This window comes from Astatotilapia calliptera, chromosome 23 (genome assembly GCF_964374335.1).
Source record: "Astatotilapia calliptera chromosome 23, fAstCal68.1, whole genome shotgun sequence".
In the NCBI taxonomy this organism is placed as follows: domain Eukaryota; kingdom Metazoa; phylum Chordata; class Actinopteri; order Cichliformes; family Cichlidae; genus Astatotilapia; species Astatotilapia calliptera.
In genome coordinates, this window is record NC_137443.1 from 34339052 (window position 1) to 34356818 (window position 17767).

Consider the following 17767-nt stretch of genomic DNA (forward strand, 5'->3'; position numbering starts at 1 on the left):
CTGACATCGTCTTATTAATCGTTAGCTTACTATGCAAACATGACAAGTGAAATCTCCCGCAGCAAGCTTAAACATGTGAGAGGTTGATCGCGCAGAGAATCGCTGAGCTTATGTGAGTGCGTGTGTAAAAGCATTTCAGTTCTGCTGAGCCAAATAAGACAGGTCAGGGTGAAGAAGTGACAGCCAAAGAAAAGCTTACCACAAAACGGAAAAGTTATGACAAATCAGACTATAAGGCAAAAAGAAAGTGCAGCTTTATGGTTTCATGGACAAAATAATTTCTGTAGCTGCAATATGACGAGCTAAATAACCAGGGCTGCACATAAGTGGTCCGCAGGTGCGCATTCGCTGTCAAAATAAAAAACATGCACAAGGGTTAGGGTTAAATTTGTAGCAACAAAAACATAATATTCCAGAAACACGCTTTGCCGATCCGATCAGCTGTTTGTAACACTTCCTACGTCCATCAGCGGGAACTATCGCATGTCCGCCATGTCCTGCCCAAAACCAGAAGTGACGTCATTTTGCAGAAATGTAGTTTTTCACCATCAGGGCCTTATGAGCCTATACTGGTGTTTTTAAAAGTTATGTTTGACTTTATGACTTTCTGTGTCGTTTCTTGGATGCTTAGGACTCATATTGCACTGCTGGAAATAGTTTATTTTGATGCATATGCTGCTTTTTTGCAAATTTGCGTTGTAAGATTTATTTTCGTTTTTCCTGCAGTGTATAATAATTGGTGTATTTCAAAAATAAAACTATGAAGACGCTTAAAATAAATTTTCTGTGGTGGGAAACTATTTTGTGCAACTTTTTTGTATTTACAGTTTTGAGGGATAAGCCTCTTAAATTTCTCTAACTAGAAATACATGTTAAAAAAACAAAAACGATTTTACATTTTTTTTGTAGTTTATTGCACCTTTTTGCAATTTATGTAATTACTATGCACTTAATGCATTCATATTATTAGAATTTGGGCTATAATGGTTGTATTGATGTATATCAACTTGAAATGATCCCAAAAATGGCACTACAGCATGTAAAAATATAATATAAGCTCTGGCACACTTGGTTCTATGTCTTAAATCTATGTAGTCTTAAAGGGTTAAGTGTAACGTGAAAGTACTAAATGTGTAGATTGTATTCATATTTCACTTCCACTTCCTGGCATACCAGAGGTAATTGGCCCCATGCTTAAGTTTTATTCCTTCATCCATAGTCCCGCTGTGTTTAGAAGTCAAATCCTTCTCATGGCTGTGATTATACCTTCGACAGGGTACTAAGCTCTGAGCTGTGCCAGTTGGGCTTTTACTTACAGTAGATGTTAGTCGTGAATTATATGAATCTGCATCTTATCAGGTACGTTTAGCTGCATCGTTTGGATGATTAACAAATTAGTTTATACACTGAGACGCTTCGAGCCATCCACATTTTTGAGGGAAACTCTTCTTTTGCTTTCATAGTAAGTAAACTTTACTTCCACAACTTCTTCTCAAGTCATCACAAGCAAACGATATCTCAACCTGTGAAAGAGTTCAAATGTGTGTTTGCGGATGTGCGCTCGCGCGTGCGTGTGTGTGTCACTGAGGTCGGGGAGGTGTCGGCTGAATGTAATGTAGCGGTGCAACGTGTGATAGCACATTCCTCCTTGAGACGCTCACTCCGTGGTGCATTCGCACTCACTAATTAACAGAAATGAGCTAAAAAAGGAACGACAAGCAACGCACTGTGATGAGAAGCTTGGCAGGGACAAGCGACTGTGCTCCAATTACAGTGTTGTCACTGTTTTTTCTGCTCCGCACGCTCTCATTCTTCACCTGGTGTCAAACTGGTTGGAAGTTTTTATCATCAATGTTTTTTTTTTTCCCCCACCAGCTAATAAACAACTCAGTTTTACGGCCTTGAGATATTGTTTATTCCTGCTAAGTCTCCGTGAGCACATTTATTTGACCTTTATTTTTCCAGGAAAAGTCAAACAGACCTGTGTGTTCTTCTTCAGCGCGGTTCTCCTTCATATTCATACAGTTACAGCTACATTCACACGCGGGAGCGCCACAGTGCGAACACGCTATCCTACTGTCGGCCACCGCGCAGCTCCGCGGGACAAATGGCCCCAAATCAAAAGAGTGAGGTCACCGCAGCACATCAGCGGCGCGGTGAAGGTCGAGTTCAGGTTTAATAAACATGGCAGCCGCCCGCTCCCTTTGTTTGGTGTTTCATTATGCTATCAAATATTGTGTTATTAGCGGCGTTCTCATTTTATTTAAATCATTGCAGCTCCCCTGCTGATGTCTTTGATGGTGTATCCATTCACATTTCTCTTATTGAAATGTCTGCAGGAACCTAGAATACAGGTTAATGAAGTGCTACACTCCTTTAATGTTCCAGCACCAATCTGCACCACCTTTTTACAGACAGACAATACCATTCCTCTCAGTTTGAAGCTTTATTTCTCTTCAACAACCACACACCACATATCTCGTCCTGTTTTTGGCCCGATTCTTTTGCTAAAGAATAGAGGTACGAGTGCTGGATAATAAGCATATACTATGTACAAAAGCTGATTGTTGCCAACATGTTGGCATCCATTGGTGTTTGTTCTGCTGATTTAAAGCCTTTAGTTTTGCGTTTTGGCTGTCACCATCCCGTTAGCTTTGAAACAAGTTTCAAATGGGTGCTAATTGTGACTTCCAAAAAGCAGGCTTACATGATTAAGCCCGATCGCTAAATGATTTTTAAAGAAATACTGATGTTATGATACCTCTTTGATATTCATTTCTTTCACACACACAAAACATAAAGAGGTCTTCCTAACTGTTCTTATGTATAGTATTTACTCATTTATGCTCAAACCTGTGCCGAGTCTCCACTGGTGGACGAACTAAGCCTTGTTTTCTAACCCCTGTTTTGGTACCGTTCTCTGAAAAGGCTCATTTTTCAGGTACAGTTGGTCATTTTAACTTGTGACTCTTTTTGGGGTTGACTCTTTTTCTGAGCCTGCTTAAACTGGACTTTTGAAGAATTGCAGTACTTTCAAACTGGCTTTATTTTTCAGCTTAAATTGCTGCTGGAGATTAACACAGATTTACCAGCTCTTGCTCTAGTCAACAGACTGGCTTTAACCTTGGTCAGATATGACCAGTAGGGGCGGGTTTTAATAATCGATTCATCGATTAAAATCGATTCTGGCTTGGATAACGTGATATCGATTCATTAAAATCTTGAATCGATTTTTTTATATAAATGTATTTTGTCCAAAATTCCAGAATCTCAGGTGAAACGTCACAAACTTTTGACAACCACCAAACATTTAAAACGGTAAATGAGAGCAGGAACACGGCTTCTGAACAAAGACGTAAACACAAAGCACTACCCGCAGATCAGAATCAGTGAGATGTCGCCTTTCTCACCCGACGGCACGGACACGGTCGGGGCTGAAAGCCGACAGCTCGCTGATTCTGATGTTTCGGCGGGTCCGCGCTTTGTGTTTACGCCCTTTTTGCGCTGATTCGAAAGCTGTTAGTTTTATCTCTCTCCAAACAATATTGACCGAACCAGCAGCAAAAGAAGATCCAAACTAAGCTTCACATAAACATCGTCATGGACTCCCTCTGACTTTTGCTGTTTTGCTTCCACCACGATAAAATCACACTTCATGCACAGCTCTCTCTCTCTTTCTCTCTCCCTCTCAGTGTACTTCAAGAACAGTTTCCCGTCTATATCCGAAATCTGTTTTCTGCATTATTCGCTTGCTTGTTACGCACAAGTCTACTGTTACTTACAGCGCTGTTGGCCAATGTTTTTTTTTCCTTATACTCACTTCCGAAAAGAAAACCTAGTTTCTGCCGTTCAACAGGCTTCTGAACAAATTTAAACTTTTTAAAGTTATACAAAATGCAAAACGCTTAGCCGTGTCTCTAATAAAACCGCTGTAACTTCAGAGGTAATGTTCATGTGTTGATTAATGGTTTTATTTCGTTTTTGATGTACTGCAGAATATTTTTATAAAATCCCCGGCCAGGAAAATCACCTTCATGTTTTTCTGTGTTTTATCTTCAGCTACTTTGACACAAAGGCATCTGCTGTGATGCTCACACCTTTGATAAAGTCTTGCGAGTGTCAGCTTCCTTCTTATAGATACAAAAATACGGAAATGTACTGATCTGAATTATAATATTTCTGACTGTCTGAGGCAAAATTTCCCAGATTCAAATCGAATTGAATCAAATCGTGGATCGAATCGATTCAGGACCTTGTGAATCGGAATCGAATCGATTCTAGAAATCAGTGACGATACCCAGCCCTAATGACCAGTATCTTCTGAAGGCTAACATTAATGTTAACAAACTTCAGACAGATGTTGATCTTTATCTGATTTAGTGGCGCTGACCTCTTGTTGTACAGGAACCGCACATTTTAACATGCCAAATATAAACACAGTGTGACTCACACACCTTAAAGTTGAGCTCATTTAGACATCATCATTGTTCATTTGGAGTTACGCTTATGTCCATTTAATAAATGTATTAACTCTTCTGTTAGTTGCTCTAGTCTCTCTTGAAGGAAATATATTCTCCCTTTTCCCTTTGTTTACTTGCTGGATGGAAACTTTATGCAGCACTTTGTCCTGTACAGATAACTTTTTTCTTTCTTTCTTTTTTTTTTTTAGCTTTGTGACAATAACTGTGTGCATCAGCTGGAGATTGGAGCTGTGTCTCCTGGTTAGAAAGATTATTGCCTTAAAACTGTCGAGTGTTATTATATTATTTTACATTGCTCAACTGCCAATTTTAGTGATCTAAATTGTCCTTTGAAAATCAAACGCTGCGTTGTCTCGACTCCATCCTGACAGGCTGGTTATATCCGAATCGATGGCAGCGTACCGTCATCAGAGCGAATCCAGTTGGTCCACAGATTCCAGAGTGACCCAGAAACCCGAGTGGCCATCCTCAGCATCCAGGCAGCTGGACAGGTACTTGCATACTTATCCAGCAGGCTATGCAGGCTATGCTTGATCATAATAAAGGAAATAAGACACCCTGCAGTCAATTGGAAAATCAGCTAAATAGACTCAATTTTGCATATTAGAGGTAATTATGGTTTGTACTGGTTGCTGTGAATCCTAATATCATAGAGAAATGAATGGTGGAAACGTGTTCTAGTCTTAATAATAAACTCATTGACCTCAATTATTCTGAGTGACCAACAGAAATGTTATGCATTCCAATCAAAAGAAGTGGGTGCTTGAAGCACTTACGTATCAATTAGCTGATAATATTCTGCTATTAAAAAGAATTTCAACAAATTAAATTTCATTCAATCGGACTGGATTGTTCCATTTTTGAGGTGGTTGTACTGGGTACTCTGAAACAGATATGTAGCGTGTGTGTTTGTGTGTGTCCTCTCCAGGGTTTGACCTTCACCGCTGCCAGCCACGTGGTGTTTGCCGAGCTCTACTGGAACCCCGGTCACATCAAGCAGGCTGAAGATCGTGCCCACCGCATTGGGCAGACGTCCTCCGTCAACGTGCATTATCTCATTGCCAAGGGCACCTTCGACACCGTCATGTGGTCCATGCTCAACAGGAAGGTACTGTGGGTGACATCATGGCAGCAAAGTTGGAGAAATTTATGCAAAGCTGCTTATGATTTCACTGGTCATATTAAATTTGAATGATAAATCACCCTTACTGCTCTTGTACTGATTAGGCTCTTCAGTGTTTTTAATGGAGGCAATACTAACATTTGCATATTGCTACGCAATAAGTTTTAAGAGTAATCCAGAAGTTTCTCTTCCTGGACAGGATGTTTCTGTCTCCAAATTACGATTACACATCATGGCTTCCAAACTGATCATCACAAACGAAGTTGTGAATAAATTTAAATGATTTCTGATCTGAAAAATATTTACTTACCACATTTTCGGTGACCAATTGTTACAGTTTTGCCTTTGTGCACAACCGTAATAGATTTAAGACCTCACGCAAGTAGGTTTGTCAACATAGGACAACAGTGGTGAGTGATCGCAGGACCTTTTTCATGGTTAAAGGGAAAACTCCTTTACGACATCCAACCAAGAGAAAACCCTTTTTCCTTAAACTGTTCACTTGAGTTTCTTATTGTTTTATTTAAAATGTATTCTTGTGGTGTAAAGAAGCAAAACTGTAAAAAACCAAAAAAAACAACAAAAAAATGTGTCACTGTTCATAAATTTGTGGACCTAAGTGTGAAGTGAAGGTACAACATAAGGTTCCTTGTGTTTCAGGAAAAGGTGACTGGCAGCACTCTAAATGGAAGAAAGGAATATCTGAAGGCCGACGAGGGCGACAAGGACAAATGGGAGTTCCTCAACTTTGCCAACGCGTGGACGCCAAGTGAGATGGTGCTGCCGCTGGAGGGAAGCACAGGAAATGCCAAAACCGACGTCTTCTTTACTCATGTGAGTCAGCAGGAAATCTTCAACAGACATCTATTTCTTTCTCTCTTTAAATTAGCTCTGACATGCCGAGCCATCGAGTATAAAGCCACAGGAGCTTTCATAATAAATGAGTCTAATTTCATATAAAGTCATCACACTTACAGTTTGGTTTGTTCCTCATTTCTCTATGCCACCACTGGCTCTGTAGCTCCATAGCAAAGCATAATGTGATGTATGAGAAAAGAAAGTTGCTTTTTCTCGTTGCCATCATAAATAAATCTGCACGAGGACCTTGGGAGCTCGAGAGCTGTGGTCCGGGTGGCGATAACTAAATCGCTGCATAAGGAGTTCTTGTTGCGGCATTGTCATTTGAAACTGAGTGTAGAAAGCTGTTGTACGAATGTAAAAGAAAACAAAAGCATGCACACAGACGTGGAAACGTTTCACACTACTGATCAGCCACAACATTGAAACCACACTTTGAATATTGTGTAGGCTTTCACTGCCACACGAACTCTGAGCTGTTAAAGTGCAGACTCCTGGAGACCTTTGACCTTTGTCCTCTGGAGCCCAGACATTAAGCAGCAGATCCTTAAAGTCCTGCATGTTGCGAGATGGGGACATCCTCACAGAGACATCCCACCACATTCAGATCTAGGCCAAGTCAGCACCTTGAACTCTTTGTCAAGGTCCTGAAAAGTGTTTGCAGTGCGACAAGGTCCGTAATCCTTCTGAAACAGGCCACGGCCACCGGGGAATCCCGCTGCAACAAATCCAGCTCCAGCTACGCTCACGCCTAGTCAAGTAGTGTGTGGGGTGTAAAGGTTGTATCCCTAAAAAAGTTCAAATTCATTTAATTTTTCAGTCAGAGGCTGAACAAGTTTACCATTTAAGGCCATTTCATACTGGAATATCTTGCAAACATGAACCAGTAAGTCCAGAGAGGAGGTTCTTATGTTATCTGCCACTCACACTTTCTGTCTCAGTTTCACATCAGAAACCCTTCCTCTTCTTTTTCTTCTTTTATTGTGAAACATTCGGAGGAACAGTCTGTGGAAAAAATCACATTATGAGCAGATATTTGCTGCTCTTTGTTTTTCATTTGTAAGGTTGTCCGCTCATTACCAGGAATTATGTCCTTAGCTGTTAGCTCTGCACTCCTCTCTGACTGTTGGCGACTAAAATCTGCTCCAGTTGGTGGAAACAGGGTGTTGTGTCACATCTTAGAATGTTTCAATTTCACTTGTCGGTGGTTTTAATGTCGCAGCCAAATTGGTAAAATGTGTAACGCTTGTTTTTTTTAAGAAGAGACACATGGTACTGTTAGGATCATTATTTAATGACTGTGATGACTCGAGACGAAAAATGAAGACACTTTATAGTGTGATGGATTTATGAATTATGAAAAACTGAAAGAGCTGCACAAAATTTGTGATCAACATTAGAACATTTTGTATTTGTAGCATTGTATTTTTACATTACTGATGTGTAAAGAATTAAATGGGGTTTCTGATCATCGTTGCGTGTGTTACCATGGTGTTGCTGTATGCAAATGACTGCCTTTGATGGTGAAAACAAAAGGAGGATTTGATTCAGGGATGCTTTGTCACTTTACAGGTGGATTGAAAATTGGGTGCTACAGAGACAAAAACCGACTTGAGCTTGTATTTTTATTCATTATTTATTTTATATTTTTTGCTTTAGTTTGAGAAAGAAAAGCAGCACGACATCCGTTCCTTCTTCTCTCCGCAAGCTGGCAAGACGAAGAGGAAGAGAACAGAAGATGAAGAAAGTCCCTCCATCTCCTCAGAGACGGCTGCCACGCCAGCTGGCATCCGGGTATACTTAGAAAACAGCGAGGAGGGGAACGAGGAGTCATGCTCCCAAACCTCCAAAACGCCCGATCGGGATTTCTCGCCCCAGCTGAAAAGGCTGCGAACACCGCAGCCCAACCGGAGCCCCACGTCTCGATTTGGGGGGAAGCGGAGGTCGTCTGCAGGGGGGATCAGCGCAGGCAGACCTGCCAACGCGGTCTCCCTAATGTCTCAGCCGTCTGAGCCTGATCCTGCATCCGTGTGGAATTGCGGGGCCTGCACCTACTCCAACAGCAGCCTGTTGCCGTACTGCGAGATGTGTGAGTGCCCGCGCTCTACCTCTGCTGTCAGCTCAGGTAAGAGTAAGGAACAAATAATATCCAATTATCCGATCCCCCCCCCTCCTCTCACCCATCCCACCCCCAACCTGCTGTTTGCGTCTGCCTGTGTGGCCCTCTTCTTCTTCTTCTCCATCTTTCTCTTTATTTTGCTGTTGTTTATTTTTGTTTTTAATTAAATTCACAAACCTGATTGCAAATCAAACTGAATTTTATTAAGGAAACGCACGCGCTTCCATCATCTCTTGTCTAAAATGAAGCACCTGAAGCTGAAATCCATTCATTGCTTTATTTTCCTTCCTGTCAATATCAATCGTGGCAGTCTGTTGACATAATACTTTTGAACAGCATTACAGATTTCACCAGATGGAGATGCGAGATAGCAAAAGATGGAGGCAGACTTCCCAGAGTCTGAAATAGCACTGCTCAGAGAATATTGTCTGTCTCCCTCTCCTCTCTCTCTCTGCAGATGACAAGGACACAGTATAATTCTCACCTGTCAAGCTGAGAGAGAGAGCGAACAGGCGCCTACTATTGCTGCAAACGTCTCACACAAAGTTGGGAAAAGTTGAGCTGGCTCGAGCTGATATCTCTGACAGCCTATGATTGTATCTTGCAAAGAAGAGGGGAGGGAAGTCGTTATGACCTGGCAGACTGCAGGTCCATGCTCTTTAGATGTCTGAGATGCATCAAATCAGTTTGAGAGATGATTTTAAAAAAAATAAAATCCCCAAACTTGAATGTAGTTCACAGCTGTAATGTTTAGGTAACATGAGTTTAATACTTTTAGTACTCCACTGGCTGAATAAAGCCTTATATGAGCATGAGCTAAAGATAAGTCATTAGTCAAAAAAAACCTAGTTTACGGCAGGTTAAGGTAGCATTTACCGATTGCTTTATAAAGACAGACTGCACTGCCTGATCACACACTTTATTTGATGCACTTAGAGGAGGCGTATTACTCTTCTCCTTATTTGATGCCACATATATCCTGTTAAATAATGAGGTCAGACTCTGTGCAAAGTAATCCCAGTTATACACTTTTTTTCTACTCTTGGATCTATATGATGCCCAAGAGGGTGGACATCCCTAATATGGTCGTTGTAGGCACACAGCCAAGAGCAGCGAGTCAAAAGGAGCAGGTTTAAGGCGAACCAACACAGAGTATCAACAAAGACCAGCACAATGAAAAAAGATTATTTTGATCTATCAAAAGCTACTGTAGTCCAAGAATAAAACTGAGAAGTTAAAAATGAGCACAGCAGGTCAATTTTAATCAATTCATGTTTTTAACTATGGTACTTCAGAAAATTATTAAAATGTTTAAAACAGAGCAAAATGCACACTGATGAATGACACAGTTTAATCTCAGTGTCAGAGTAGTTATGTATCCAGACGAGTCATAAAAAAAGTAATTCCACATGAGCATAACCTCTGGCCTTCCAGACTGCCAGCTCGATGAGGTAGCAGAGTACAATACTGTCAAATAAAGCCTTTCAGGCTTGATGTTGAAATCTAAATTATTAGTTGGAGAACAGTAATTATAAAGAGCACATCTACCATGAAAAGCCTTTTTGCTCCAGTGAGGGTGTTTGCTTTTATTCACCTTCACTCTGAAAACATTTGAGAATTTGGGGAAGAAGAAAAGGGGGGGAAAAAAACACTTGTTGGCGCTTTTACCAAAAGACAGGTGATGATTGATGTTAGCCTCGTGTTCGTGAGCTAAATATGGAGCTGGAGTCGGTTGGCTTTGAGAACAGCTAAGCTAGATGTTTCACTAAGTTTAAAAGTACCGTTAACCTTGTAATGCCTAAACCATAAAATAACTGCAAAAAAATTAACATCTTTGAAACTGCAGTGTTTATTGAGATACTCTCGGTGTTACAGAGTTAACAGGATTTGTTAAATACGATGTGTCGCATTTATTCAATCTATGCCTTTTCCAGGTTTTACATTTTGGAACCATGGCGGACAAAGAAAGTCCCAGGAGGACACCATAGATTGTTTATGATAAGACACAGCCTCTGAAAAAGGCCAGAGCTCACCATACTTTCTAATGGCCAGCAGGGGGCGGCTCCTCTGGTTACAAAATGAAATCTGATTGTATGGAAGGCTATGGCAAAATGATGCTACTTCTCACCTGCTTTATGACCTCAGTCAAATCATTCCACAGGTTTTGTTTTATTTTTTGCTTTATTTTGTGAATTATGGACCCACTGCAGGTAAAATAGATAATAAAGGTGAGTATGAGTTGGGGCGTGGCTACACAGTCCCCTGTTTTCAAACATATTCCTGCTACACCCTGTCCTTGCTCCAAGAGAATGAAAGCCAAAATACCAAACTCGAAGTTTTTAAACAAATGGCAACATTGTTGTCCATCTTTTACCTACAGTCTATTATGGGTGATAACATTTGGCTGACTGATAAACTTTAGAAACACGCTTCCCGTAGATTACATTCTACATAAATCTAAGGTTACCTAACTAGTTTAGCATCCTTTAGGACTCTGTAAAATGTTGACATCGATATAGTCCTAACACTATAGCCCTGCGTGTGTTTAAAGAAAAAGGTTGACACTGCATTAATGACTCTGAAGTCTCTGTATTATAATATAAGCGCTATAGTGAGTGCAAGCACACAGTAAATATTGGCTGAAGGTCTGTTTGCGGCTCGGTCCATTGGAAGTGAAGCCGGTGCACTTAAAACAGACACAGAACAAACAAGCAGTACCTCAGCTTTTGAGCAGCATAAAAACACCCACCCACACATTTTTCTTTTTTAACAAAATTCAGCCCCCATTTCATGCTCAGCTGCAGCAGATGCTTGATAACTATTCAGCAATCACACTCTCTTCTTTGTCACAAGCGCCACTCTGCATTCACAGCAGCAGGCCGTGTCAGCTTGCTAGACAGGGAATTTAACAACCTGCTAAATTTGTAAATGACAGACTGCGCGGAAAAATAACAACTGTATTTATGAAGATATCTCTCAACTTGGCACTGCAATCCACAGCTCGTGGAAATGTAAGAAAATAATCAGGCCGAAGCCTGTAGTGTGACATGAGAAATGCTATCTCTTCAAGAGCAACAATTTTTCACAATGACTATAAAGAAAGCCAGGACGCTATGAATCACAGAATACTGACACATGATACAAGGACGTCAGGGCTTTGTATTTAAAGTAAAGGCAAAGATGTATCCGAGGCATTTGGCTTCCGCTCTGTATTTTCACAGAATGGCAAAAATGCAACAAGCCAGCAGCTGTAGAGGAAGAGCAGCGAGCAAACAGAAGGGATATTGGTCTGTTTTACCGTGAGGCGTTTGGACCAGAATAAAATGTACCGGAAAGTAACAGAAGGAGATGCATGAAGTAAGAAGGAATAAGATTTCAAGGGTTTTTTCTTTTGTTCAGTGGAAAGTATTGATGCTAGATGTGGGAAGCAGGAGAAACGGGAGCTTAAAACCTGGCTACCACCCTTTGCAGAGCCCTGTGTTTCTTTAGCTGTCGTGGTTACATCTGTCAATTCTTATATTCTAGCACATCACGCTGCAGTGGCAGATTTACTGCCGAAAATGGGAAAGTTTGTCACTTTTAAGTTTCACAACCAAAATAATCAGTGTCACTATAGATTTTAAAGGGTACATTTAATGGTAGATTTTCAGCTCTAGATTCTCATTCCCGGGCTCATCTAGACTCGTTTTGCATAATTGACAGTTTAAAAGAATCCCTTTTTATATCAACTTTATATCAACTCAGTGAAACTTCTTTGTTCTTCTGTTTTAAAAGTCGTTTCAGCTGCTCTCTCTTTAAGCCCTCCCTTCCTAGAAGCCTACTTTATGAATGACTAACTTCCAAAAGCTTGCCAAAGGGCAGCACATAGTGATTATGAGCTGTACCGGCTGTACGATGGGGCGATCGTGGCTCAAGAGTTAGGAGTTCGCCGGGTAATCGGAAGGTTGCCGGTTCGAGCCCCGGCTTGGACAGTCTCGGTCGTTGTGTCCTTGGGCAAGACACTTCACCCGTTGCCTACTGGTGGTGGTCAGAGGGCCCGGTGGCGCCAGTGTCCAGCAGCCTCGCCTCTGTCAGTGCGCCCCAGGGTGGCTGTGGCTACAATGTAGCTTGCCATCACCAGTGTGCGAATGTGTGTGTGAATGGGTGGATGACTGGATATGTAAAGCGCTTTGGGGTCCTTAGGGACTAGTAAAGCGCTATATAAATACAGGCCATTTACCATATTTACCATTTACTTCTTAGATGTGCTGTGCCTGTAACTTAAAACAAATCAATTCAATTCAGTCTTATTTATATACCACCAAATCACAACCACAGGCCTGTTATATTGTCAGGAAAAGACCCCTTAAGTAATACAGAGAACCCCCAACAATCAAACAACACACTCTGAGCAAGCACTTGGCAACAGTGGGAAGGAAAAACTGTCTTTTAACAAGAAGAAACCTCTGGCAGAACCAGGGTCAGTGGCCCCTGTGGAGGTCTCCCTGTAAGGAGTGGATATCCAGACTTCCAGTTCCCTCCAACTTCTTACAAATCCAGCTAAATTTTAAAAAGACAAGGTAATTAAAAGCTAAAATTTTGTCTAATGTTAACCCATTGTTTCATCAAATTTTGGAGTCCATCTTTTCCTGTCCGCATGGAGTCTTGTGCGAAACTCAGGTGCTCAAATTTGATTGGTTAGTAGTACTTTGACTACAATAGAATACAAAGAAATAGCAGAAAGCTTCTACTTTCAGTATTCTACATATTCATACATGGAGCCCATTTTTAGTTGCTCTAGTTTAAAGCCTGCGTTTTTTGCTAAAAGAGTACTTTTTCATTTAGCCCCTTTTGAGCTCTAGCTAGCAAGTGTTCCGTAATTAACACCCCCAGCTCAATTGTTGACAGGCTAAATATGTGAGAAAATTATATATTTGCCTGTTTAGCTTGCAGCTAAAACAAAACCTAGTCTTACAAATTGACAAGACCCTGGTGAGGAAGACGGATACATCACTCTTTCCAACACATATAATAGTCCTATATACACCAAGCATTTAAGCCTGTGGTGCCAGGTAGCTTATGATAAAAGCTTAGTCAGTTTTGCTTTGTCTTCCTCTCCTCCAGCCAATCACCGCTGATGGCAGCGCCCATTCTTCCTGTTAAAAGGGAGTTTTTCCTTCCCACTGTTGCCAAGTGCTTGCTAATAGGGGGTTGTGTGATTGCTGGGTTTTTCTCTGTAGTATTGTAGGGTCTTTACCTTAAAATATTAATTGCTTTAAGGTGACTGTTGTTGTAATTTGGTGCTGTATGAATAAAATTACATTTATTTGAATTTATTTGATTTAAAAGCAGTTAGATTAGCCCCTAACGTTTGTGTTTTTTATGTTTATGTATGTTTTGGTGATGTTGAAGTTGGCATTTGGCTTTTTTAATCCATTAAATGTTCTGTTCTGTCTGACAGAGACGGGAATTTACCTAATTCCAGGTGCTAAACAATAACATGTCATATTAATTGCATACAAATTGAATCGCTGTAGTGCTGTATCGTCAGTAATCCAGTCCTGGTTTTAATCAAACTGTCAGGGATTATTACCTCCTTCTTGTGACAGGGTTTATGTCTCCGGTGGGTTCGTCTGTATCGTCTCCTATAGCTGTTTTGGCACCAGGAAACAACCAGGCAGCTTCTGTTGAACTATTTTCAAGGTGAATTAGTAGACTTCCTGTGCTTGCAGCTTTTTTTTTTAGACCTAGAGCGTGGGCATGGTTCAGTCCTTCAGCTCTTTCACTGGTAGACCAGCAATTTGTCTCTCAGCACCTACTGTGAGAGATGTACACAGGGAGAGGGCAATTTGGTTATCTCCTGGCTCTCTGTACCTCTCAGCTAGCACTCAAACCATGTGCTGATTTTTTATTTATTTATTTATTTTTATATCAAATTACAGAATTTAACAACAAAGTCCAGCTAAGTCTTTAACTGCCTGATATTGTACAGCATGTGAACCAGCTACTTTCTTTTTGTTTGATGGGTCTTCTGTGACTGGCTGCAGTTTTTTCCGAGCCCTGCCAACTGAAGGAATTCAAAGCATTTCCTGTTTTTATTTAACTACATCTGTTAGCTCACATGCCAGAACACATGCTTTTGGAATCCTTTTGCATGGCATTTTAGATTTGAGACTCGATGTTGGAACCTTATCAAACCACTACAGACATAATGGGCTCCTGATGGGCGGGGAGAATAAGGGGGATTGACTGGTAAAGTGGAGGCACAGCCCTGCAGGATTTTCCCGTTAACATCTTCTTCGGCAGGGACAGCTTAACAGAAATTGAGCCGTCTCTCTGCGGTCTTACTCGGCTTGTTAGTGAAGAGGGGCAGCGCTGGGGCCAGGAGCCCAGAGACTCAGATGGCATTTGAGGAAACCGACTAGAGGATGGCCTTTTGAAGAAACAAGCCAGAGAGACGCAAGATCACTAATTAGCCCTCTGCATCCTCAAGACTCACAACTTAGTGTCTTCTTACATTTCGCACCTCAAGTTTGACAAATATTGTGAAGAGATGTGATTAAAGTTTAACTAAGAAAAGTAAGAAATTGCATGACACTTTTTTTTTAAGAAGTTCTGTTCTGACCGTGACATTTACATTTGACTAAAAATAATAACGGTCTTTTCTTTAAGCAGCTAATCCATCTGTTAATTCTACTTTCCTAATAAACAGCAGCACAGAAAGTACCATTTAAAATAACGTGAAGTCTGCGAATGACGATGACATAATCCCTGCATTCATTAACATTTTTGTGGCTCAGATTTCTGCTTGACCTTCACAGAATTACAACATTCTGCATGAATGGAAATCGCTTGAATGGTTTAAGAGCGGAGCTGCAAAACAAGTTTGATAGGCGGACTTCAAGCTGACTCTTTAAAGCGAGATCTGCCGTTGGCATTCAGCCATTATCAGCTGTTTGAACACTGCTCACTGCACCCCGGCTGGTGCGCGCCACAGATGCAGTAATCGCTGACAATTATTTTGTTTAGGTTTGATTGCACATGATGCAGGCAAGCAATTAACAAAACAATGTGACACGAACGTAATTTGCTCTCTCAGCAAAACGATATTGGCTGTTTGGATCCAGTAGCTGGTGAAAGGAGGCTGGCAGGTGTTCATCTGTAAGTTCCTGCATCACAGCTGATGGGCTGCAGAGCAACAAAGACTTCAAGTATCCCAGATAGTGCTTACTTCCTGTAAATGGTCATTGTATATCAAGCAACTACTCAGAATAGGAAGATACAAATAAGACATACACTTGAATATATTTGCTTATGTGCACTTAAAATTCATCGCCTTGATTAAATATCTACTACTTAAAGGGGGCTTATTGTGCTTTTTTTTTTCTCTCCCTACTCTTGGATTTATAGACATCGACTTTATTTAATTCACTTGTTACAGCTACGCAAGAGAGGAAAGAAAATGTATATGTATGTACAAGTGCAGTGATAATGATACACATGTATTATTATTAATTAGTAGTATTATGTCACTAATAGCAGACATGCCTTTTGTGGTCATTTCGAGTACACAGGTCCAGCTGTGAGCACACAAGCCCCGCCCAGCTGCTGTTCTTCCTCCCTACAGAGGATGAACTAAGACGCTGCACCATTCCCATTCTAAGATAAAAAAGGATTACTTTGGATTTCACTTTAATCTCATGAGGGCAAAAGAATAAAAGTCAGGGAGGTCCAAATATTCAGTTTTTTCTTCTGTGTATTTTCATGTCTGTATCATCAGATTTGCAGATGGCTGTCTCTCTCTGAGCCTGAATCTTCCTGTTGAAAGGGAGTTCTTCCTTCCCACTGTCTCCGAATACTTCCTGATAGGAGACTGTCTGATTGTTGGGGTTTTCTCTGGTGTTATTGTCTTTACCATACAATAGAAACCACCTTGAGGCAACTGTTGTGATTTGCTGCCAAATAAATAATTGCTTTTAATTGTATTCCTTTTCTGCTATATTATTACTGTCTGTTTATTATTAGGGGGAAACCAAGGAAAAGAAAGTGAATAAATTACACCTGTCTGCTTAACATCATGACACTTACTGTTCATATTTTTCAGCTTTTGTCAGCTGTTATCAGTCAGACCATTGGGTTTCTGTGCAAAAAAAAAGTATTGAGGAAGAAGCTTAAATGGCTTGTTTCAGACAGTGGATATAATGAGGTGCTGCACTGAGGCCCGGTAAACAATAAATAAGGATCACTTTGAAATGTGAATCATGCAAAGATAAGAAAGTCCAAGAATAAAAATAAGGAGCTCGAAATGAGCATAATAGGTCCACAATAAAGGCTTGAAAATATACACATTCTTCTGCGCCCCTGCTTATGTCGACTCATTTACACCATCACACCCGCTAAACTTGTCAGTGAAGAACTTATGATGGCAAATAACATCACTAATGAGCCATATTGAGTTTTACTTTCATGTCAGCAGTCATTTTGTCACACTGTCACACTCTTCAGATGATGGATATCTTGCTCGGGAATGAAACTCTTCAAAGTCTGATTACACTGTGCGGCTCAGCCAATAGAGTAATCTTCATCTCTCTCTCTTTCTGTCTCTCCCTGCTGGCTCAGAGCCACCCAGGCCTCAGCTACCCCCTGCAACCCAGAGGGACCAGGCTTGTGTCGTTGTCTCCAGCTCCGACAGTGAGCCAGAGCTCAGCTGGGGAAAAGCCCGGCCTCAGAAATCACGCAAAGGCAAACAGAGCAAAGAGGGGGAGATGGAGGAGAAGGAGGCTGAGCCTCCCAAAGACAAACAGAGAGTGGGAGAAGCAGAGGAAGAGGACAAGCGGTGGCTCAAAGGCAAACAATCAGTGGGAGAGAGAGGCGACGTCGACGCTAGCGGTGGTGGCTGCCTCCCCCCTGACCGCACACAGGGTAATCCCACATGCAATCTTCTTCTTTTCATATCTAGGGAAATTGGCTAGTGCCTTCTTGTCACCTGCCCATATAATGCTGTTTAATATCATCACCTCCAATAAGGCACCATAGCTCATTCCATATGGGGCTAGGCATTATTATTCTTACTTCTTATTACTATTTCTGCACTTTGCGCCATGAAGCTACAGGAGATATTACAGTAAGTAAAACTTGGCTGATCTCCACTGGCTTTGAGGACCAGCGTACAGCACCAACTGACGAGCTCCTGATTGGCTGTTTTGT

General features: G+C 41.1%; 1 protein-coding gene across 4 annotated transcripts in view; it reads left to right on the forward strand.

Moving 5' to 3' along the window:
- zranb3 (zinc finger, RAN-binding domain containing 3) overlaps positions 1-17767 on the forward strand; it is a 128700-nt gene that overhangs the window by 50948 nt on the left and 59985 nt on the right. For all 4 annotated transcript variants that reach the window (XM_026158746.2, XM_026158745.2, XM_026158744.2 and 1 more), the window contains exons 10-14: positions 4853-4972; positions 5410-5589; positions 6265-6438; positions 8122-8587; positions 17180-17482. In XM_026158746.2, coding sequence (XP_026014531.2) covers positions 4853-4972; positions 5410-5589; positions 6265-6438; positions 8122-8587; positions 17180-17482 — 1243 coding nt within the window. The remainder of the gene's footprint in view (positions 1-4852; positions 4973-5409; positions 5590-6264; positions 6439-8121; positions 8588-17179; positions 17483-17767) is intronic.